At 39.0% G+C, this 23,761-nt stretch overlaps 1 protein-coding gene across 8 annotated transcripts in view; it reads right to left on the reverse strand.

Moving 5' to 3' along the window:
- Jade3 (jade family PHD finger 3) overlaps positions 1 to 23,761 on the reverse strand; it is a 201,796-nt gene that overhangs the window by 68,513 nt on the left and 109,522 nt on the right. For all 8 annotated transcript variants that reach the window (XM_039099579.2, XM_039099577.2, XM_063279878.1 and 5 more), the window contains one exon: positions 2,498 to 2,655. In XM_039099579.2, the coding sequence (XP_038955507.1) occupies positions 2,498 to 2,655 (158 nt within the window). The remainder of the gene's footprint in view (positions 1 to 2,497; positions 2,656 to 23,761) is intronic.

Below are 23,761 nucleotides of genomic sequence, written 5' to 3' on the forward strand. Positions count from 1 at the left end.
TCCAAGTGGATCAAGGACCTCCACATCAAACCAGATATACTCAAACTAATAGAAGAAAAAGAGCGTAAAAGTCTCGATCACATGGGCACTGGGGAAAATTTCCTGAACAAAACACCAATGACTTAGGCTCTAAGATCAAGAAAGGCCAAATGGGACCACATAAAACTGCAAAGCCTCTGTAAGGCAAAGGACACTATCATTAGGACAAAATGGCAATCAACAGATTATAAAAAGGTCTTTACCAATCTTACATCCTATAAAGGGGTAATATCCAATATATAGAATGAACTCAAGAAGTCAGAGTTCAGAGAATCAAATAACACTATTAAAGATAGGCTACAAAGTAGGAGAATGTCAGGCCGGTGAGGCAGGAAGGGGTGCGTGATTGGGTGGGGTAATACCCCTATATAAGAAGGGGGAGGGGGATGGAACAGGGGATTTATGGATGGGAAACTGGGAAAGGGGATAACATTTGAAATGTAAATAAAAATATCTAATAAAAAATGGGGTACAGAGCTAAACAAAGAATTCTCAACTGAGGACTATCGAATATCCTCAGAACACCTAAAGCACCTAAAGAAATGTTCAACATCCTTAGTCATCAGGGAAATGCAAATCAAAACAACCCTGAGGTTCACACTAGTCAGAATGGCTAAGATCAAAAACTCAGGTGACAGCAGATGCTGGCGAGGATGCGGAGAAAGAGGAACACTCCTCCATTGTTGCTGGGGTTGCAGACTGGTACAACCATTCTGGAAATCAGTCTGGAGGTTCCTCAGAAAATTGGACATTGAACTGCCTGAGGATCCAGCTTTACCTCTCTTGGGCATATACCCAAAAGATCCCCCAACATATAAAAAAGACACCTGTTCCACTATGTTCATCGCAGCCTTATTTATAATAGCCAGAAGCTGGAAAGAACCCAGATGCCCTTCAACAGAGGAATTGATACAAAACATGTGGGACATTTACACTATGGAGTATTGCTCAGCTATCAAAAAACAATGACTTCATGAAATTCATAGGCAAATGAATGGAACTAGAAAATATCATCCTGAGTGAGGTAACCCAGTCAATAAAAGAACACACATGGCATCTACTCACTGATAAGTGAATATTAGCCCAAAAGCTTGGAATATTTAAGAAAAAAAATCAGAGATCATATGAAGCTCAAGAAGAAGACCAAAATGTGGATGCTTCATTCCTTCTTAGAAGGGAAAACAAAATACTCATGGGAGGAAATACAGGGACAAAGAGTGGAGCAGGGACTGAGAAAAGGTCATCCAGAGTCCTCCCCACCTGGGGATCCATCCCATATGTAGCCACCAAACCCAGTCAATATTGCTGAAACCAACAAGTGCTTGCTGACAGGACCCAGATATGGGTGTCTCCTGAAAGGGTCTGGCAGAACCCTATTGATACAGATGAGGATGGCTGTAGCTAACCATTGGACTGAACAAGGGGACCCCAATGGAGGAGTTAAGAGAAAAGATGGACGGAGCTGAAGGGGTTTGCAGTCCCATAAGAAGAACTACAATATCAACCAACCAGATCCCCCAGAGCTCCCAGGGATCCGCCAACCAAAGAGTACACATGGCAGGACCCATGGCTCCAGCCACATATGTAGCAGAGGATGGCATTGCCTAGCATCAATAGGAGAAGAAGCCCTTGGTCCTCGGAAGGCTGGTTTCCCCAGTGTAGAGGAGTGGCAGGGCGTTGAGGTGGGAGTGGGTAGACAGGAGTGGGAGCATCTTCATAGAAGCAGGGGGACAGGGGAAGTGGGGGAACTGGGAAAGGGGGTAACATTTGAAATATAAATAGATAAAATATCCAATAAAAATAAAATAAAAAAATCTATACTTTCTCATAGTAACCAAGAAGTTCTACCAGCTCTTTATCTAGAACTGTGTCTTCTATTTACTCATTTTTATATTCATTCAAACTCGTACTGAACATCTTACTTTATGTCAGACTTAGGCAAAGCACTAGAAATACCAAAACCAGTATGACAAAATGGTTTCTAAAACCAGCACTACTCTTCAAGAGTTTAATATTTCCTCTGAAATGAAAACTCTTTTTCCACAAAAATCAATGTCTTTCTATCTTAACAAGGTGATGTAGTTTCTGTTTTAGAAGCTGTATGTTTTTGGCCACTTATTAGTATCATCACTAATGAGGCTTCAGCTATATTGAAGCAATTTCTTATGGGAAAGTTATCTCTTCAAAGACCAATAAATGCTACTGATGACTTAGATATGGAAATCTTGTGGTCTAAGAACTTTTCCTAATTTTAGATTGTACTTCAAAACATTTCATCTTATGACTCTCTTAGATAAATGAGTTGGAATTTATTCATCAATCATGATGTAGTATATTTGTGAGTTACATTAACTTCACATGTTAGAAATGTATACTCACTCTTAAATTTCTCCCCAAGAAATACAAAGAAAACCAAGAGAGCTCTTTTCCTAAGTCAAAGTTGTAAACATGCCAATACCTGAGAGAAGGTGTTGGAACAGAGTCTGGATTGGCTGGTACTTGGACTCCTTTCTCCCATTCTTCTTTCCATGTGTCAGTAAAGAGGTAATAGCTGTCAGGATTAATGTGGTGAGAGTCAGGAATTTTCATGGCACTGATGAGGTCCTTTCGGAATACCTGGGAAGATACAATGCATATACTTTAAAATCGCTATGAAACTGATACCATTTAATATTCTCCTTTAAAAAAAGATCATTCCTCCTCACCATGTATTTCCAGTAAGACAAACATTTCCTGATTTCTAAATGAGTAGGTCAATTTATGTTTGCAAAGATTTGACACAGGAAGAGGACAGTCAGCTCTTCTGGACTTAATACAAGGTAGGAGTCCTTTCATCATCACCATCATCATCATGATGATTATAATAATAATAAGCTCCTTGAATTTAAATAATATAGGTTATTCCAAAGGAGCCTTTTCTTTTTAAGTAAAAGAAACAACCCTTGACTCAATTGAAGTAATAAATATATCCTGATAACTTACAATTACTTAGGTATTACCTCATTTAAAATTTTACTTAGAAATACTTATACACTTACAGAAACATTATAAAAATGGTACAGCATTCTTATATATCTTTCAGGTAGTCTCTTGTACTAGTAACATCTTAAATGACCTATGTAAATTGTTCTAAATTTTGCTTGGAAACAAGGTCTTATTTCATATTCCTGGCTAACGTGGCACTTGCTGTGCAGACCAAATTAGTCTGAAAATAAGAGGCCCTCCTTCCTCTGGTTCTCAGTAATGGGACAAAAGGCATGTGCCTTTTCAGGAGACACCTGGCCTCAGAACAAATTTATCTAAACCAGAAAACAATTTGATTTAGTTTTGAAACAAGATCTCACTGTAGCTCAGGTTGATCTAGAACTTATAGGAACCCTCCTGCCTGAGTCTCAGAAATGCTAGAATTACAGGCCTGAGTTGCTATATCAACGCCTAAACCAAGAAATTAACTTTACAAAATACCACTGCTTAATCTATAGACTAATTTAATTTTTTAGGGTTTAAGACTGTAGCCCAGACAATTTTCCCTGGTGGCTTTCTGTTTGGGGGTTCAACCTGGGATCTTGTATACCTCTTTGGTATCTTCTAATCTGTAACAACTGTTTAATCTTTCCTTGTCTTTCATGACTGACACTTAAAGAATATTTGCAAACATTTTGGAGTGTGTCCTGCTAACTGGGATTTATCTAGTGTGTTCTCACTGGTTTGAAGATATACATGTTTGGATTTTAGAGTTTCTTTTGGTAAGAATACCATAGAAATGATGCTATGTTCATATTCTATTATATTAGGCATGTATGATGTTAAATGTCTTGTTTACTGGTGATAATCTGGCTACTCAGTTGAGACAGAATCTTGTTAGATTTCTTCAGATGTTGTCTCACTAGTTTCCACTGCTACTGTTAATATAGTTTATTTGTGTAATATTCTCAAATTGTTACATTTGCTTGTTTCCTTTTTTTTTCATTTTTTAAATAGAAACTTTATTCTCAGGACACCAAACTAGGGATAAACTGGATGTTCTCACTAAAAGACATAAAATAAGGACAAAGGTTCTCTTGCAGCTCTGTGCATGAGGGCATGACTGAAACCGTATAAACGGAGAGATAAAACGCCCATCAGCTTGGAAGGTGGATGGAAAGTACTGTCCCCTCTGATCCCACGCTCTGCTCACCCCACCTATAATTTCAAGTTACTTCTGCTTCCTCTTATGTTACCTTATGACAATCCATTTTTGGACGCCTCATGTGGTTGATAATTTGTTTCATAATTTTCACTGCCATCGCCAGTAAGCAACACTCAACTCTGTGCTAGGAGTCCAGAGTATTGATTTTGAGTTTTAAAGCTTTCTCTTCTCTCTCTCTCTCTCTCTCTCTCTCTCTCTCTCTCTCTCTCTGTGTGTGTGTGTGTGTGTTTGCGTGTGCACGCACGTGTGTGAGGTACTTCTGATATATCTGTGCACATGAGTGTTTTAGAAGGTGAGATCCTGCTTGTGGGCAGACACCAGAAGGGCCATTACGTATCCTGTTCCAACATTCTCTGCCTCTGTTCCCTTCTGACAGAGTCCACAGAGTATGTTGGTCATTTTACATGATTTCTCGGAGTCTGAACTCACACTCACATTGTTCAGCAAAGCACTTTTATTTGCTGTGACATCCCTTCCAAGATTTTTCTTTCATTAACATAGATTTTGTTCATACACTATATTCTGATTTGCCTAATCCCCAAACTTCCCAGATCTTTCCTTCTTTCCAACCTACCCAAATTCATGCATTTTCTGTCTCCCTGTTTCTCTCTGTATCTCATTTTTTCTTTCTCCTTCTAGTTCTTTCTCTCTTTGCCTCCCTTTCCCACTCCCTCTCTCTCATTAGATTACAAACAGAAATTTAATAACAATAATAATGATGATAAGAAGATAAAAACAAAGCCATCAAACCAGAGTATAACGTAACAAATGATAGAGTCAAAGCAAAACTTAATATACATTGTGACAGTGATATGTGTGTGCATACCCAAAAACTTTATAAAGCAAAAGCTTAATATACATATATACACAGTGACATGTCTGTGTACATACCCCGAAACTTCATAAAAACAAAAAACTGGAAACCATAATATATGTTCAAAAGACATAAAAGATAAAAACAAAACAATAAACACATTCCACAGAAACATTGATAAAGCATTGACACAAAGAGCTTTCATAAATGGCATTAAGTTCATTTTTTATTAGACATTTATTACTGGAGATATAACTTGTATGCCCAGTGAGATGCTGCTAGAATTTTTTTTTTTAATTTTGAAAGCATTTATCTATTGGTGATACGTCCACTTCCCTTTCTTCTTGGTGGGACCCCATCTGGCCTAGAACTTCACACGCACTCTGCATGTAAGTCCTTGATTTCATGCTATCCTGTGAGCATCGTGGTCTATTTAAAAAGATGGTAAAAGCTCCTGATTGATCGTCAGAGTGTTTATAGATAATTTTCGGTTGTTTTACTGAGAAAACTATTGATTTCTTTCTCAATGCCCAGTATAGTCACACTGAAGAAAGCTGTGTATCTCACTGGGGAAGATTTCATGGGCCATTTTCTTTTCTTTCTGCATATAAATATGAGGCATACTCATAATTTTACTGTTATTTACTAAGTATTTAATATGAATCATTATGTTTAAATTCAAAGAAATATTGAGAAGAATAAAGAAGACAAGCATGCTTAGTGTGCTCTTTTTACAACACTACCTTTCTGGATGAACGTGAATTAATCTTGACCACAGCTGGCTACCATCTGTAAGATTACCTTCCATCAATATCTTTCTTTTTCTTAATTATTTTGAGCATTCTTTTCTACAGAGAGATCACCTTTCATTTTTTTGCACCAAATATTTCATCATATTCATATAAGTAGAGTTTTAGTCCAGAGATGAATAAATGTGAGAAATGCATGTATGCCTGGCTGTTGCATAAATTGGCTCTCGTCTTATTGCCAGAGACAAAGTAGGACTTTTAATATATACAATTATATATATATGCAAAATTTAGTTGAAAACACTATCAAAAGGTAGTTATCTTTCTTATTTGATGTTCATGGAATTCAAAAGTTGTGTAATCAGTATCTTCACAGATTAGCTGGTAATGTCTGCAGATGCTTTTCAATATGGAAAATAGAAATAAGAATTGATTCAAAGGACACAGAATAGGAGACTTGGAGGAGGAGAAGGCAGGGGGGGTGTCTGCTCTAATCTAATCCATGCTGAGAATTTTGAAATACATACATCCGCTGTGTGCATACAATTTGCTATGCAAGAGGTAGATAATGAAATACATAGTTAATTTATAATGATTTCCAAAATATCCACAAATATGTGTAGCACATTGAAACTATTGCCTTTTATAGATGATCTTATTGAAGACTGGTAAGTTAAAAGGCTTGTCTCAATTAGCTCAGAGACTAAAAGTAACATCACAATTGTTCACAAGAAAACATTATATAGTATAGTATCTGTCACTCAAAATATAATCTTAAATCAACGTGACGGCTGTGATGATGATGAATGTGTGTGTGCGTGTGTGTCTGAGTGTTCAATGGGAAGCTAAATAGTTGTGCATACATGTTTGGGCGTTTAGGTAGATAGGTAGATAGAAGGATAGATAGATAGATAGATAGATAGACAGACAGATAGATAGATAGATAGATAGATAGAAGATAGAAAAATAGATAGGTGAATGATAGATGATTAGCATGTCTGCCTTGAAAAAGCTAATGATAAACTTTTTTTCACTTATCTCTATAATTTTTTTATTAACTTGAGTATTTCTTACTTAAATTTCGAAGGTTATTTCTTTCCCGGTTTCCAGGCCAACATCCCCCTAACCCCTCCCCCTCCCCTTCTATATGGCTGTTCCCCTCCCAATCCTCGCCCCATTACCGCCCTCCCCCCAACAATCATGTTCACTGGGGGTTCAGCCTTAGCACGAAGAAGGGCTTCTCCTTCCACTGGTGCTCTTACTAGGCTATTCATTGGTACCTATGAGGTTAGAGTCCAGGGTCAGTCCATGTATAGTCTTTAGGTAGTGGCTTAGTCCCTGGAAGCTCTGGTTGCTTGGCATTGTTGTACATATGGGGTCTCGAGTCCATTCAAGCTCTTCCAGTTCTTTCTCTGATTCCTTCAACGGGGGTCCTGTTCTCAGTTCAGTGGTTTGCTGTTGGCATTCGCCTATGTATTTGCTGTATTCTGGCTGTGTCTCTAAGGAGAGATCTACATCCGGTTCCTGTTGGCCTGCACTTCTTTGCTTCATCCATCTTGTCTAATTGGGAGGCTGTATATGTATGGGCCACATGTGGGGCAGGCTCTAAATGGGTGTTCCTTCTGACTCTGTTTTAAACTTTACCCCTCAATTCCCTGCCAAGGGTATTCTTGTTCCCCTTTTGAAGGAGGAGTGAAGCATTCGCATTTTGATCATCTGTCTTGAGTTTCATTTGTTCTGTGCATCTAGGGTAATTCAAGTATTTGAGCTAATAGTCACTTATCAATGACGGCATACCATGTGTGTTTTTCTGTGATTGGGTTACCTCACTCAGGATGATATTTTCCAGTTCCTTCCATTTGCTTATGAATTCCATAAAGTCATTGTTTTTGATACCTGAGTAATATTCCATTGTGTAGATGTACCACATTTTCTGTATCCATTCCTCTGTTGAAGGGCATCTGGATTCTTTCCAGCTTCTGGCTATTATAAATAAGGCTGCTGTGAACATAGTGGAGCACGTGTCTTTGTTATATGTTGGGGCATCTTTTGGGTATATGCCCAAGAGAGGTATAGCTGGGTCCTCAGGTAGTTCAATGTCCAATTTTCTGAGGAACCTGCGGAGTGATTTCCAGAATGGTTGTACCAGTCTGCAACCCCAGCAACAATGGAGGAGTGTTCCTCTTTCTCCACATCCTCACCAGCATTTTCTGTCAACTGAGTTTTTGATCTTAGCCATTCTCACTGGTGTGAGGTGAAATCTCAGGGTTGTCTTGATTTGCATTTCCCTTATGACTAAAGATGTTGAACATTTCTTTAGGTGTTTCTCAGCCATTTGGCATTCCTCAGCTGTGAATTCTTTGTTTAGCTCTGAACACCATTTTTTTTAAAAGTAGAATGTATTTTTTTTATTTATTTTTTCTTTCTTTAATTGGATATTTTCTTTTTTTTTTGACTTTTTTTTTTAAATTAACTTGAGTATTTCTTATATACATTTGCAGTGTTATTTCCTTTCCTGGTTTCCGGGCAAATATACCCCTCCTTCCTCCCCTTTCTTTTTTTTTTTATTATTAACTTGAATATTTCTTATATACATTTCGAGTGTTATTCCCTTTCCCGGTTTCCGGGCAAACATCCCCCTCCCCCCTTCCTTATAGGTGTTCCCCTCCCCACCCTCCCCTCATTGCTGCCCTCCCCCCAACAGTCTAGTTCACTGGGGGTTCAGTCTTAGCAGGACCCAGGGCTTCCCCTTCCACTGGTGCTCTTACTAGGATATTCATTGCTACCTATGAGGTCAGAGTCCAGGGTCAGTCCATGTATAGTCTTTAGGTAGTGGCTTAGTCCCTGGAAGCTCTGGTTGCTTGGCATTGTTATACATATGGTGTCTCGAGCCCCTTCAAGCTCTTCCAGTTCTTTCTCTGATTCCTTCAACGGGGGTCCTATTCTCAGTTCAGTGGTTTGCTGCTGGCATTCGCCTCTGTATTTGCTGTATTCTGGCTGTGTCTCTCAGGAGCGATCTACATCCGGCTCCTGTCAGCCTGCACTTCTTTGCTTCATCCATCTTGTCTAACTGGATGGCTGTATATGTATGGGCCACATGTGGGGCAGGCTCTGAATGGGTGTTCCTTCAGTCTCTGTTTTAATCTTTGCCTCTCTCTTCCCTGCTAAGGGTATTCTTGTTCCCCTTTTAAAGAAGGAGTGAAGCATTCACATTTTGATCATCCTTCTTGAGTTTCATTTGTTCTAGGCGTCTAGGGTGCAAGCATTTGGGCTAATAGGCCACTTATCAATGAGTGCATACCATGTATGTCTTTCTGTGATTGGGTTAGCTCACTCAGGATGATATTTCCCAGTTCCAAACATTTGCCTACGAATTTCATAAAGTCATTGTTTTTGATAGCTGAGTAATATTCCATTGTGTAGATGTACCACATTTTCTGTATCCATTCCTCTGTTGAAGGGCATCTGGGTTCTTTCCAGCTTCTGGCTATTATAAATAAGGCTGCTATGAACATAGTGGAGCACGTGTCTTTTTTATATGTTGGGGGCATCTTTTGGGTATATGCCCAAGAGAGGTATAGCTGGATCCTCAGGCAGTTCAATGTCCAATTTACTGAGGAACCTCCAGACTGATTGCCAGAATGGTTGTCCCAGTCTGAAACCCCACCAACAATGGAGGAGTGTTCCTCTTTCTCCACATCCTCGCCAGCATTTGCTGTCACCTGAGTTTTTGATCTTAGCCATTCTCACTGGTGTGAGGTGAAATCTCAGGGTTGTTTTGATTTGCATTTCCCTTATTTCTAAAGATGTTGAACATTTCTTTAGGTGTTTCTCAGCCATTCGGCATTCCTCAGCTGTGAATTCTTTGTTTAGCTCTGAACCCCATTTTTTAATAGGGTTATTTGTCTCCCTGCGGTCTAACTTCTTGAGTTCTTTGTATATTTTGGATAGAAGCCCTCTATCTGTTGGATTGGTAAAGATGTTTTCCCAATCTGTTGGTTGCCGTTTTGTCCTAAACACACTGTCCTTTGCCTTACAGAAGCTTTGCAGTTTTATGAGATCCCATTTGTCGATTCTTGATCTTAGAGCATAAGCCATTGGTGTTTTGTTCAGGAAATTTTTTCCAGTGCCCATGTGTTCCACATGCTTCCCTAGTTTTTCTTCTATTAGTTTGAGTGTGTCTGGTTTGATGTGGAGGTCCTTGATCCACTTGGACTTAAGCTTTGTACAGGGTGATAAGCATGGATCGATCTGCATTCTTCTACATGTTGACCTCCAGTTGAACCAGCACTATTTGCTGAAAATGCTATCTGTTTTCCATTGGATGGTTTCGGCTCCTTTTGTCAAAAATCAAGGGACCACAGGTGTGTGGGTTCATTTCTGGGTCTTCAATTCTATTCCATTGCTCTGTCAGTCTGTCTCTGTGCCAATACCATGCAGTTTTTTTTTTTATCACTATTGCTCTGTAATACTGCTTGAGTTCAGGGATAGTGATTCCCCCGGAAATCCTTTTATTGTTGAGGATAGTTTTAGCTATCCTGGGTTCTTTGTTATTCCAGATGAATTTTCAAATTGTTCTGTCTAACTCTTTGAAGAATTGGATTGGTATTTTGATGGGATTGCACTGAATCTGTAGATCGATTTTCATAAATTGGCCATTTTTACTATATTAATCCTGCCAATCCATGAGCATGGGAGATCTTTCCATCTTCTGAGGTCTTCTTCAATTTCTTTCTTCAGAGGCTTGAAGTTCTTATTTTTCAGATCTTTTACTTGCTTGGTTAAAAGTCACACCGAGGTACTTTAAATTATTTGGGACTATTATGAAGGGTGTCATTTCCCTAATTTCTTTCTCGGCTTGTTTCTCTTTTGTGTAGAGGAAGGCTACTGATTTATTTGAGTTAATTTTATACCCAGCCACTTGGCTGAAGTTGTTTATCAGCTTTAGTAGTTCTCTGGTGGAACTTTTGGAATCACTTAAATATACTATCATATCATCTGCAAATAGTGATATTTTGACTTCTTTTCCAATCTGTATCCCCTTACTCTCCTTTTGTTGTCTGATTGCTCTGGGTAGAACTTCAAGAACTATATTGAATAAGTAGGGAGAGAGTGGGCAGCCTTGTCTAGTCCCTGATTTTAGTGGGATTGCTTCAAGTTTTTCTCCATTTAGTTTAATGTTAGCGACTGGTTTGCTGTATATGGCTTTTACTATGTTTAGGTATGGGCCTTGAATTCCTATTCTTTCCAGCACTTTTATCATGAAGGGGTGTTGAATTTTGTCAAATGCTTTCTCAGCATCTAATGAAATGATCATGCGGTTTTTTTCTTTCAGTTTGTTTATATAATGGATCACGTTGATGGTTTTCTGTATATTAAAGCAGGCCTGCATGCCTGGGATGAAGCCTCCTTGATCATGGTGGATGATTGTTTTGATGTGCTCTTGGATTCGGTTTGCCAGAATTTTATTGAGTATTTTTGTGTCGATATTCATAAGGGAAATTGGTCTGAAGTTCTCTTTCTTTGTTGGGTCTGTGTGTGGTTTAGGTATAAGAGTAATTGTGGCTTTATAGAAGGAATTCAGTAGTGCTCCATCTGTTTCAAATTTGTGGAATAGTTTGGATAGTATTGGTATGAGGTCTTCTATGAAGGTCTGACAGAATTCTGCACTTAATCCTTCTGGAACTGGGGTCTTTTTGGTTGGGAGACCTTTAATGACTGCTTCTATTTTGTTAGGAGTTATGGGGTTGTTTAACTGGTTTATCTGTTCCTGATTTAACTTCGGTACCTGGTATCAGTTTAGGAAATTGTCCATTTCCAGCAGATTTTCAAGTTTTGTTGAATATAGGCTTCTGTAGTAGGATCTGATGACTTTTTTAATTTCCTCTGATTCTGTAGTTATGTCTCCCTTTTCATTTCTGATTTTGTTAATTTGGACACACTCTCTGTGTCCTCTCGTTAGTCTGGTTAAGGGTTTATCTATCTTGTTGATTTTCTGTTGATTCTTTCTATGGTCCTTTTGTTTCTACTTCATTGATTTCAGCTCTGAGTTTGATTATTTCCTGCCTTCTACTCCTCCTGGGTGTATTTGCTTCTTTTTGTTCTAGATCTTTTAGGTGTGCTGTCAAGCTGGAGACATATGCTCTCTCCTGTTTCTTCCTGCAGGCACTCAGAGCTATGAGTTTTCCTCTTAGTACAGCTTTCATGTGTCCCATAAGTTTGGGTATATTGTACCTTCATTTTCATTAAATTCTAAGAAGTCTTTAATTTCTTTATTTCTTCCTTGACCAGGTTATTGTTGAGTAGAGCACTGTTCAACTTCCTTGTATATGTGGGCGTTCTTCCCTTATTGTTATTGAAGACCAGCTTTAACCCGTGGTGGTCTGATAGGACGTATGGGATTACTTCTATCTTTCTGTATGTGTTGAGGCCTGTTTTTCAACCAATTATATGGTCAATTTTGGAGAAAGTACCATGAGTTGCTGAGAAGAATGTATATCCTTTTGCTTTAGGATAGAATGTTCTATCAATATGTGTTAAGTCTATTTGCTTCATGACTTCTCTTAGTCTGTCTATGTCTTTGTTTAATTTCTGTTTCCATGACCTGTCCATTGATGAGAGTGAGGTGTTGAAATCTCCTACTATTATTGTGTGAGGTGTAATGTGTGTTTTGAGCTTTAGTAAGGATTCTTTCATGTATGTAGGTGCCCTTGTATTTGGAGCATAGATATTTAGGATTGAGAGTTCATCTTGGTGGATTTTTCCTTTGATGAATATGAAGTGTCCTTCCTTACCTTTTTTGATGACTTTTAGTTGAAAATTAATTTTATTCGATATTAGAATGGCTACTCCAGCTTGCTTCTTCAGACCATTTGCTTGGAAAGTTGTTTTCCAGCCTTTAACTCTGAGGTAGTGTCTGTCTTTGTCTCTGAGGTGTGTTTCCTGTAGGCAGAAGAGTGCAGGGTCCTCATTGCATATTCAGTGTGCTAATCTATGTCTTTTTATTGGGGAGTTGAGACCATTGATGTTGAGAGATATTAAGGAATAGTGATTATTGCTTCCTGTTATATTCATATTTGGATGTGAGGTTATGTTTGTCTGCGTTTCTTCTCTTTGTTTTGTTGCCAAGATGATTAGTTTCTTGCTTTTTCTAGGTTTGTAGCTTGCCTCCTTATGTTGGGCTTTACCATTTATTATCCTTTGTAGTGCTGGATTTGTAGAAAGATATTGTGCAAATTTGGTTTTGTCATGGAATATATCTTGGTTTCTCCATCTATGTTAATTGAGAGTTTTGCAGGATACAATAACCTGGGCTGGCATTTGTGTTCTCTTAGGGTCTGTATGACATCTGTTCAGGATCTTCTGGCTTTCATAGTCTCTGGCGAGAAGTCTGGTGTGATTCTGATAGGTCTGTCTTTATATGTTACTTGACCTTTTCCCCTTAGTGCTGTTAATATTATTTTTTTATTTTGTGCATTTGGTGTTTTGACTATTATGTGAAAGGAGGAGTTTCTTTTCTGGTCCAATCTATTTGGAGTTCTGTAGGCTCCTTGTATGCTTATGGGCATCTCTTTCTTTAGGTTAGGGAAGTTTTCTTCTATGATTTTGTTGAAGATATTTGCAGTCCTTTGAGCTGGGATTCTTTACTCTCTTCTATACCTATTATACCTTAGGTTTGATCTTCTCATTGAGTCCTGGATTTCCTGTATGTTTGGACCAGTAGCTTTTTTCGTTTTACATTATCTTTGAAAGTTGTGTCGATGATTTCTATGGAATCTTCTGCTCCTGAGATTCTCTCTTCTCTCTCTTGTATTCTGTTGGTGATGCTTGTATCTATGGCTCCTTGTCTCTTCCTTTGGTTTTCTATATCCAGGGTTGTTTCCCTGTGTTCTTTCTTGATTGCTTCTATTTCCATTTTTAATTCCTTCAACTGTTTGGTTGTGTTTTCCTGGAATTCTTTCAGGGATTTTTGTGATTCCTCTCTATAGGCTTCTACTTGTTCATTTATGTTTTCCTGCATTTCTCTAAGGGAGTTCTTCATGTCTTTCTTGAAGTCCTCCAGCATCATGATCAAATATGATTTTAAATCTAGATCTTGCTTTTCTGGTGTGTTTGGATATTCAGTGTTTTCTTTGGATGGGAGAATTGGGCTCTGATGATGCCATGTAGTCTTGGTTTCTTGCTTGAGTTCTTGAGCTTGTCTCTCGCCATCAGATTATCTCTGGTGTTACTTTGTTCTGCTATTTCTGACAGTGGCTAGACTGTCCTATAAGCCTGTGCTTCAGGAGTGCTGTAGCCCTGTTTTCCTGTTTTCTTTCAGCCAGTTATGGGAACAGAGTGTTCTGCTTTCGGGCGTGTATTTTTTCCTGTCTACAGGTCTTCAGCTGTTCCTGTGGGCCTGTGTCCTGAGTTCACTAGGCAGGTAGCTTGGAGCAGAAAGGTTGGTCTTACCTGTGGTCCCAAGGCTCAAGTTTGCTCGTGGGGTTTTTCTTATGAGCTCTCCGCGAAGGCAGCAACCAGGAGGAGTTCTGCCGCCCTTTCCGGGAGTCCCTGTGCACCAGGGTCCCAGATAGCGTTTGGTGTTTTCCTCTGGAGTCAGAAATGTGGGCAGGGTGTAGTCTCTTCTTGCTTCCCAGGCATGTCTGCCTCTCTGAAGGTTTAGCTCTCCCTCCCATGGGATTTGGGTGCAGAGATCTTTTAATCCGGTCCCTTCAGGTTCCGGTGGTGTCACGGGCGCAGGGGACCTGCAGCTCCTGTGCCCCTATCTACCGTTTCCCAGAGGCCATATGCTTGTTTCTTATTTAATGGAAATCATTGACATTTTATGAAAATATTTGATCTTATTCTAGATAAGTATTTTTAAAGCAGTAAAGGTGTATTCTTTATTATGTATAGTACCAAAATACAATCTCAGAGATATTAGCGAGATCTACTTTACTAGGTATATTCTTTAGAAGTCCTATTTTCTAATTTGTTTACTTAATATTTCTGATACTTTAAGATACTTTTACCCCTGTGGTGATGGATATTGAGTCCTGGGCTTCATACCTGCCAGGTGAATATTCTGCCACTGAGGTAAATATCCATGCTCCCATTCTATTGTTTGTTTCTTTTCTTTTCTCTTTAAAAAGCAGGGTTTAAGACTGTAGCCCAGTCTGGTCTAAACTTGTGATAATTCTCCTGTTTCATCTGTGTCATATTTTTAATTACACACATTATGCTATATGCTATATTTGCTGTGTTTCTTTCTCTACCAGATATGCATTTTTTACTCACATGCATACATGAATGCATGCATGTACATACAGAGCTATATTACACTTTGGAGAGTTGATAGTTTTTCTCTGCTTATCTTTATATGCAGAACTTTATCTTAGTATTTTTCACTATCAATGAGTTACTCAAGAGCGAGAAGATCAGTATACTGTGACAGGCAAGAGACTGCTAGTGAAGATCTAAACTCTGTCTCTTTCAGTGAAATCTAGCTGAGAAGTTCAAATGTTAGAGGTAGGGCAATGATTAATGTACACAATTACAGTTTGGACTCATGTAAATTAGTCAGGAAACATGTTTTAAATATTTATGGAAACCAACTTTGTAGTTCTGCCTTGTCACCAAAAGAACAAAAAGGAATAACACAAATCCTTAAGCTAACATGGCAATGATTTTGACAATGAAAGTCCAGTTAACATCTAAGCAATAAGGAATCACATTTTTACATGAAAGCATACATATGTCAGTGTATGCTTCACAATGTCTTCTATGAAAAAAATCATACTACTTACAGGACTAGGATAAATGTACCTAGATTTATAGAAGATAAAGGGAAGAGATGCTATCAAACGAATTTTAGTCTTTAATGCTTATCAAGTCTCTTAAAGGGCAATGTCCAAGTATTGTGTAACATGAAAGTTGAAGTATATATTATGATCCAATAAAAGTACAGAAAACCCAGGATACACTCCACAGAACTCAAGAAGTTTAATAAGCTGAAGGGCCCAAGCAAAGTTGTCTCAATCCCACTTGGGAGAGAAGAAAGCAATTATGGGGGACACAGGGAGGGAAGAAACTGGGTGAAGAGGGAACAGGGAGGGGAAAAAAGGAACATGATCAGGTTTTGGGGGTGGGGGCAGGAGTGAAAACCTGAGGCCCAGCAGAAAGAATGGAAACAGGCAACCTCGGTGGTAGGAGGTGAGGAGACCCTCTAGAATGTACCAGAGACTTGGGAGGTGAGAGACTCTCAGGGATCAATGGGGGGGACCTTAGATAAAATGTCCAATGATGGGGAGAGGGAACCTGTACAGTCCACCTCCAATAGAAAGACAGGACATCAAGTGGAGGTAAGGAGTTGTTATCCACAGTCAAAACTCTGATCCAAAATTGTCCCTGTCTAAAAGACCTGCAGGAACAAAAATGGAGAAGAGGATGAGGGAAAGGAGGTCCAGTGACAGGCCCAAATTATGATCCATCTCAAGGGGAGGCTCCAAGGCCTGACATTATTACTGATGCTATGGTGTGCTTACAGACAGGAGCCTAGCAAGGCTGGCCTCTGAGAGGCCCAACAAGCAGCTAAAAGAACCACTCAACCAATGGACAGAAGCCAGGGACCCTGTGGTTGAATTAGGAAAAGGCTGGAAGAAGCTAAGGAGGAGGGCAATGTCATCGGAAGACCAGCAGTCTCAACTAACCTGGACCCCTGAGATCTCTCAGTCACTGGGACACCAACCAGGCAGCATACACCACCTAATATGAAGCCCCAGACATATATAGCAGAGGACTGCTGGGTCTGGCCTCAGTGAGAGAAGATGCACCTAAGCCTTGAGAGACTTGAGACCCCAGGGAGTGCAGAGGTCTAGTGGGGTTGGGGTGGAAGATGGTAACATCCTCTTGAAGATGAGGGGGGGAGGCAAGGTATAGGATATAGAAAGGTTGGAGGGCGGAGGATGACTGGACTATAAAAAGAGTTTAAATAATTCAAAAAAGAAAGTAGAAGTTCATAGTATGCTCCAATAAAGCAATGGAATTCTCAGGGACTATAGTAAAGTTTAAACTGTCATTTTTACAGAATATAAGGCCAACTATTACACAATCAAATGGTGCCATTTAGATGAGGAAGAGGGTACCCCATTTCCTACTTTGTAGAGACAACTGAAAATACCTGTTATTTTCACTTAGGAAAAAGTTTTTAGGGCATAGCACGGAAGAAGTCCACCTTAAACACAAAGGCAGTCAGGTGGCAACAAAATGATCTTACTAAGAATTCTGGCCAATTAAAATTAATTGGGTGATGCACAGGGAGAAAGCTAAGGCTACAAGAAGCAAAAATGGATGATTTACTATATATAAGTGATTTACTTCATGTAAGTGGATAAAAGGTCACAGACCTTTCTATTCACCATGTTTTGTATAGAGCTCAGTGTTTGGAGTGACTAGGAGGAAAGAATAAATCATTTTGCTAAACACTTCAATCCATTTTTCTAAATTACTAGAGTAACTTTAATGAGCCAGTGGTTAAGTAGCAATGACAGTTTATAATAACTACTGTCTTTTGGGGTAAGGTAGCACTGTAAATCATATCTTGGATCTGGAGAAGACAGCTAGAGCTAAATATATGACAATATCTCCAAGTGATGTCCTTTTTAAAACAGTTTTATTTTTATGTACATGCGTGTTTGCCTCCATAAATGGATATGCATCACATGCCTGGTACCCATAAAGAAGAAAAGGGTATCTGATTCCTTGAAATTCTGAATTAAGGGTTGTTGTGTGCTGCTATATGCATGCTGGTAACTGAACCCAGTCCTTCTACAGTAAGTGCTCTCTAGCCGCTTTATAAAATATAGCAAGTGATTAAAAAATTACACTATGAACATAAAAAGGCCATACGATCAAAGACACTGTATGAATAAAGTATTCATACTTTACAAGTCTGCTTATGAAAATATGTTCTATATGGTTTTATAAGAAGCTCAAACACAGGTTGGTAGGTTGGATGGCCACATCCTAATTTCAAGAATGTATAGATGTGTAAATGATTAGAGAAAGAGGTTTTGCAGCTCTATTAAGAATCAGGAGGACCTGGAGGAGGAGGAAGAAGAAGAGGAGGGGGGAGGAGGAGGAGTTGGAGGAGGAGGAGCTGGAGATGATGATGATGATTATGGAAGGTCTGGATAGACTTTTAAGTCTGGTATTAAGTGTCCTTAGTAGATAAAGTTGAAGGAAATTTTTGAGAAGAGGAGTAGGAAGCAGTTATTAGGTAATGCACTAACTAAACAAACAAATCAACGAATGCCACCAAAAACTAAAAGAAGAATAGAATCTCCCTTAAAATCTCTAGAGGGTTCAGAGGAGCTGATTTTGAACTTCTAGCGACCAGAACAGAGACTAAATCCCTATTATTTTAAAAGCCAACTACTTTGTGATAATTTGTTGTCCCTGGCCTAGAAAGCTAGTAAATAATAAATATCTATGCTCCAAATACAAGGGCACCTACATTATAAAAGAAACCTTACTAAGGCTCAAAGCACACATTGTACCTCACACAATAATAGGAGACTTCAACACCCCACTCTCATCAATGGACAGATCACAGAAACAGAAACTAAACAGAGACATAGAGAAACTAACAGAAGTTATAAACCAAATGGATTTAATAGATATTTATAGAACATTTTATCCTAAAATAAAATATATTTACTACTGGTTGGTTGATATTTTTGTTCTTCCTATGAATAAGATCAAAACCTCAGGTGACAACAGATCCTGGTAAGGGTGTGGAGAAAGAGGAACACTGCTCCATTGTTGTTGGGATTGCAGACTGGTACAACCACACTCTAGAAATCAGTCTGGAGGTTCCTCAGAAAGTTGGACATAGTATTTCCTGAGGACCCAGCTATACCACTCTTGCGCATATACCCAAATGATGCTCCAACATATAACAAAGACACATGCTCCACTATGTTCATAGCAGCCTTATTTATAATAGCCAGAAAATGGAAAGAACTCAGATGTTCTTCAACAGAGGAATGAATACAGAAAATGTGGTACATCTACACAATGGAGTACTACTCAGTTATTAAAGCAATGACTTCATGAAATTCTTAGGTAAATGGATGGAACTAGAAAATATCCTGAGTGAGATAACTCTCACTAATAGGTGAATATTAACTAAATTAAATACAGAATACCCAAGATATAGTTAGTCCACAGAAGAACTCAAAAAGGTCAACTATTTGAAGATCCCAAGTGAGAACACCTCAGTCCCACTTGGGAGGAAGAAGAAAGCAACCACAAGAGGGGAGGGAGGGAAGAACCTGGGATGGAAAAGGGATGGAGGTGGGGGAGAGGGGAACATCATCTGGTACTGGGTGGGCAAAAAAGAACTGAAGCCCCGAGGGCCAGCAGAAAGAATGGGAACAGGTGACCTTGGGAGGAAGGAGGTTTGGAGGACCCTCTAGAATGTACCAGAGACCTGGGAGGTGAGAGACTCTCAGGATTCAAAGGGGCAACCCTAGATGAAAGGCCCTACCTTTACCTGGGGAGAGGGAACTTATTGAATCCATCTCCAGCAGAAATACAGGGCATCAAGGGAGGGATAGGATTGCTATCCCACAGACAAAGCTCTGACCCTTAATTCTTGCTGTCTGAAAGAACTGCAGGGATGGAAATGGAGAGGAGCCTGAGGAAAAGAAGGTCAAGCTATAGGCCCAAAGGGAGATCCAGCTCAAGGGGAGGTCCCAAGACCTGACACCATTACTGAGGCTATGGAGCACTCACAAAAAGGGACCTACCATGACTGCCCTCTGAAGACCCAACAAGCAGCTAAAAGAGTCAGAGGCAGGTATGTGCACCCAACCACTGAACAGAAGCTGCTGACCCCTCTATTGAATTAGGAAAAAGCTGGAGGAAGCTGAGGAGGGCAACCCTCTAGGAAGACCAGCAGTCTCAATTAGCCTGGACTCCCTGAGATCTCTTAGACACTGGATCACCAACCAGGCAGCATACAGCAGCTGAGATGAGGCACCCAACACATATACAGCAGAGGACTCTTGGGTCTGGCCTCAGTGAGAGAAGATGCACCTAACCCTCAAGAGACTTGAGGCCCCAGGGAGTTTAGAAGTCTTGTGGGGTAGGGATATCCTTATGGAAACCAGGGGGTAGGGTAATGGGATGTGGTACCGTCAATTGGTGGACTGGGAGGGGAATAAAATCTGGAGTGTAAAAACTAACAAACAAGCAAATAAATTAAGCTAAAAAACAAAACTATATAATTTGTAGAAAATGGATGAAATTATAGACAATCATCATATTAAGTAAAATAAGCTAGACTAAAAGAGACAAACATCCTATGTTTTCTTTCATATAAGCAGAATCTGGACTTAAAAATAATACAGTAACACGGGTTTGGGGATTTAGCTCAGTGGCAGAGCTAAACTTGCCTAGTAAGTACAAGACCCTGGGTTTGATCCTCAGCTCTGAAAAATGACAAAATTACAAAAATATAGTAACATGAAAAAAAAAGAGAAAGAACACTAACAAGAGAGAAACTAATAGGAGGGTGTAGGTAGAACTAAAAATGCATAATGGGCTTGTTAGCCATGAGAAAAGTGTAAGAGATACATGTTGAAAGTGTCATAATAAAATCATTATTTTGTACATTCATTTAAAAAAATCAATCAGCATGGGTCTTTAGGCCTTTATGATGGAACACGCTTGCAATCTCAATACTGTGAGGATTTGATGACAGCCTGTGATACATATAACCAGTTCAAACCTAGCCTGAGCTACATAGTGAGAGCCTTTCTCAACCATGTCCCCTCAAAATAAAATAAAATACAAACGAAAAACCAAACAAAAAGAAGAGCACGAGCATTTTGGAAAGGTTTATTAGCAACCCATTCAAGAACATACCCTTAAAACTCTGTACCTAATTTTCAGAAGCTATACAAAACCTCTGAATCACATGTCAGAGTCATATAACTTTACTAAAAATCTATTTAACAGATAAACCAGGGGTAGTATGCATAGGATCTCACTGATACAATATTAAAAATGGCTATTAATGTAGCTAGTTGAACCCTAAAGAAAAATGTAATTCATACTGTACCTCAATGTCTAACTTCCAGGAAAAAAAGAAACATAAGATTTGATGTCCCTTTCCCAGACCCTACATAGCACAAGTGAAAAGCCTCCACTGATAGTAAGAGTGGCTGATAACTGGGAATTCTGCCAGAGACAGGATCTCTGAAGACAAGCACAAAAGACTCCACAGCCTTAAGCCAAGTGGGTAGATAAGAAGGCCACTAAGAATCTGAAATCTGTGGTGCTTAGAGTGATAACAAAGTCAAACAGCCATATATAGTTCTGGTAAAACTGAAACATGCTGATATCACTTTAGGAAATAGCTGGGGAGCTCTTCAACCCATGAATTTAAGACAACTGAAAAATATGTGTGGTTATAACAGCTAAAAAGTAGAAACAATTAAAATATGCATAAACTGATAAACAAAATGTGGTTATGTTTATGTAGTGTAATATCATTTAGTCATAAAATTAATGAGGGACTAGTTCATAATATATTAAGTAAACTAACCCTGAAAACAATATATTAAGTGAAAGAAACTAGGCATAAAGCCCCACATATTATATGATTCCACTTTATAAGAAATGTCCAAAATAGGCAAAGCCAGAGATAGAAAGTAGATCACTAGTTTTCAAGGGCTGAGAATAGGGAGAATAGGAAGAATAACTGCTACAAATTAAGGGGTTTCTTACAGGAGTGGTGAAAAGATTCTAAATTATGAAAGACATATTAACTGTGGATATACTAGAACCCACTTAATAATATGCTTCAAATTGATAAACTTCATGAGGACAATATTTCAAAAATATATTTAAAATTTTTTGAGACAGAGAAGATATGTCTCAATATATTCCAGGTTGGTCTCTAACTCATTGTGCAGCAAGAAGATGACCGTGAACTTCTGATTTTCTTGCCTCTGCCTTCTGAGGGCTGGGATTAAAGGCAAGACTTTATTCATGCTAGACAAGTGCTCTATCAACTGAGCTATACCCCTATTCCATGGTTTGTGTTTTTAAAGGGCAACTAATGTGGTATTAAAGGATACCCACCAATAGACCTTGATATCTACTTTCACCTAATATTAGTTAGGAGCTCCCTTTGTCAAGTCAGTGTCAGTAAAGCCTGAGCTGTTATCACTGTACATCAGTAACATGCCATCTTTTACTACTAACTCTCCTCCTATTAGTGGAGGTAATAAGCTAAGTATTACCATCCCTACCAAGCAGTAAAAAAACTTGGTGTCTCCTAGATAAATAAAACTGCTAAAGGGAGCCCAAGCATCCAGCCACTGGAAGAGACAGTACTTTTACTCCTACTAGCTTGGTTATAGCAGAGGTTTGCCAAAATACAAGATTTAAATCGACTGAGTGTCTCATAACATATTACCAAAAAAAAAATTCCAGGGTACCATTGAAAATTACCTGTCATACTAAGAATTGGGAATTAGAAAGACAATCAATAGGCACCAACAGCAAGATGACCAAGAATGTTACAATTAATGAACAAGAATTTTCCGACATTCATTTGCCTCAATGCAAAACTGCAAACAAAACAAAAAATCCCAGCAAAGAAATAAAGAATAAGCAAATAAAATTTTCAGAGTGGGAAAATACAATAATTAAAATAACAAACTCTTGAGTGAAGCTCATCTAGAGAATGGAATTAATAAAAGAAAAAACAAGGCTAGAGATACGGCTTGGTGGTTCAATGCTTATACAGAACTGCTGAGGCCTTAGTTTCAATTATTACCACTGCTTAAAAAAAAATACACATAAAGAAAAAACCCAGCTAACGAATAACAGAAATCACAGAAACTCAGATTTTTGTGAAGAAAATGAGATCTTAAAGAATCTGTGGAAAAGTAACAAAAGTAACATTCATGGAATAATAGATCACAAAAATTCAGTAAGATGGAACTTAACGAAAAAATAATGGCAACGGTTTTTCCCAAACTTGGCAGAAGATATAAAACTGAGATTCAAGACCTCAAACAGAAAAAATGTAAAGAAATCCATAGAGTTGCATACATGGCTGCATGGTTAAGAGTACTTGTTGTTCATGCAGAAGACCCAGATTGGTTTCCCAGCACTGGTGGTACATAACTGTAACTACAGTTCCATGGGATCTGATACATTATTTTTACATTTCAATGGCACAATCAATCACCAAAATAAACTCTACCTTGGGCTATAAAATAAACCTCATCAAATATTAAATAACTGGAGCTATATTCTCTGACAAAAAGTACTCTAATGGATGTGTTAACCCAGACTCACCAAATAAAATACAAACTTAAAATTAAATATAAAAATTAATATGATGTAGCTAAAATGGTATTTAAAGGGGAATTTATAGTACTAAAATTTATATATTGCAAAAAAGAGGCTTGGAAATGTAACTCAGTGGTATACTCAAGGAATTGGGTTTGATCTTCATAAACACAACCAAAAACGAAGAAAAATAACTGTCGCATTAATAACTGAAACAAGACTCAGTTGTAGAGCACTTGCCTAATAGCTAAATATTCATGTCAAAAATATAGAACAGATCCCGGCCCGCATCAGCTCTCTGCCCCCAGACTCCGTGAGAGAGAGACCCAACCGCCTGGTCAGGTGGGCACTCCTGAGGCTGCAGAGCGGAAGAGACCACCAACACTGCTCACCCCTGCCAACATCCCTGGCCCAAGAGGAAACTGGATAAGGCCTCTGGGCTCCCGTGGGGGAGGGCCCAGGAGCGGCAGGACACCTGCCTGAGACACCGCCTAAACCTGAAGGAAACAGACCGGATAAACAGTTCTCTGCACCCAAATCCCATGGGAGGGAGAGCTGAACCTTCAGAGAGGCAGACACGCCTGGGAAACCAGAAGAGACTGCTCTCTGCACACACAT

The sequence above is a fragment of the Rattus norvegicus genome, chromosome X (assembly GCF_036323735.1).
Source record: "Rattus norvegicus strain BN/NHsdMcwi chromosome X, GRCr8, whole genome shotgun sequence".
Lineage (NCBI taxonomy): Eukaryota > Metazoa > Chordata > Mammalia > Rodentia > Muridae > Rattus > Rattus norvegicus.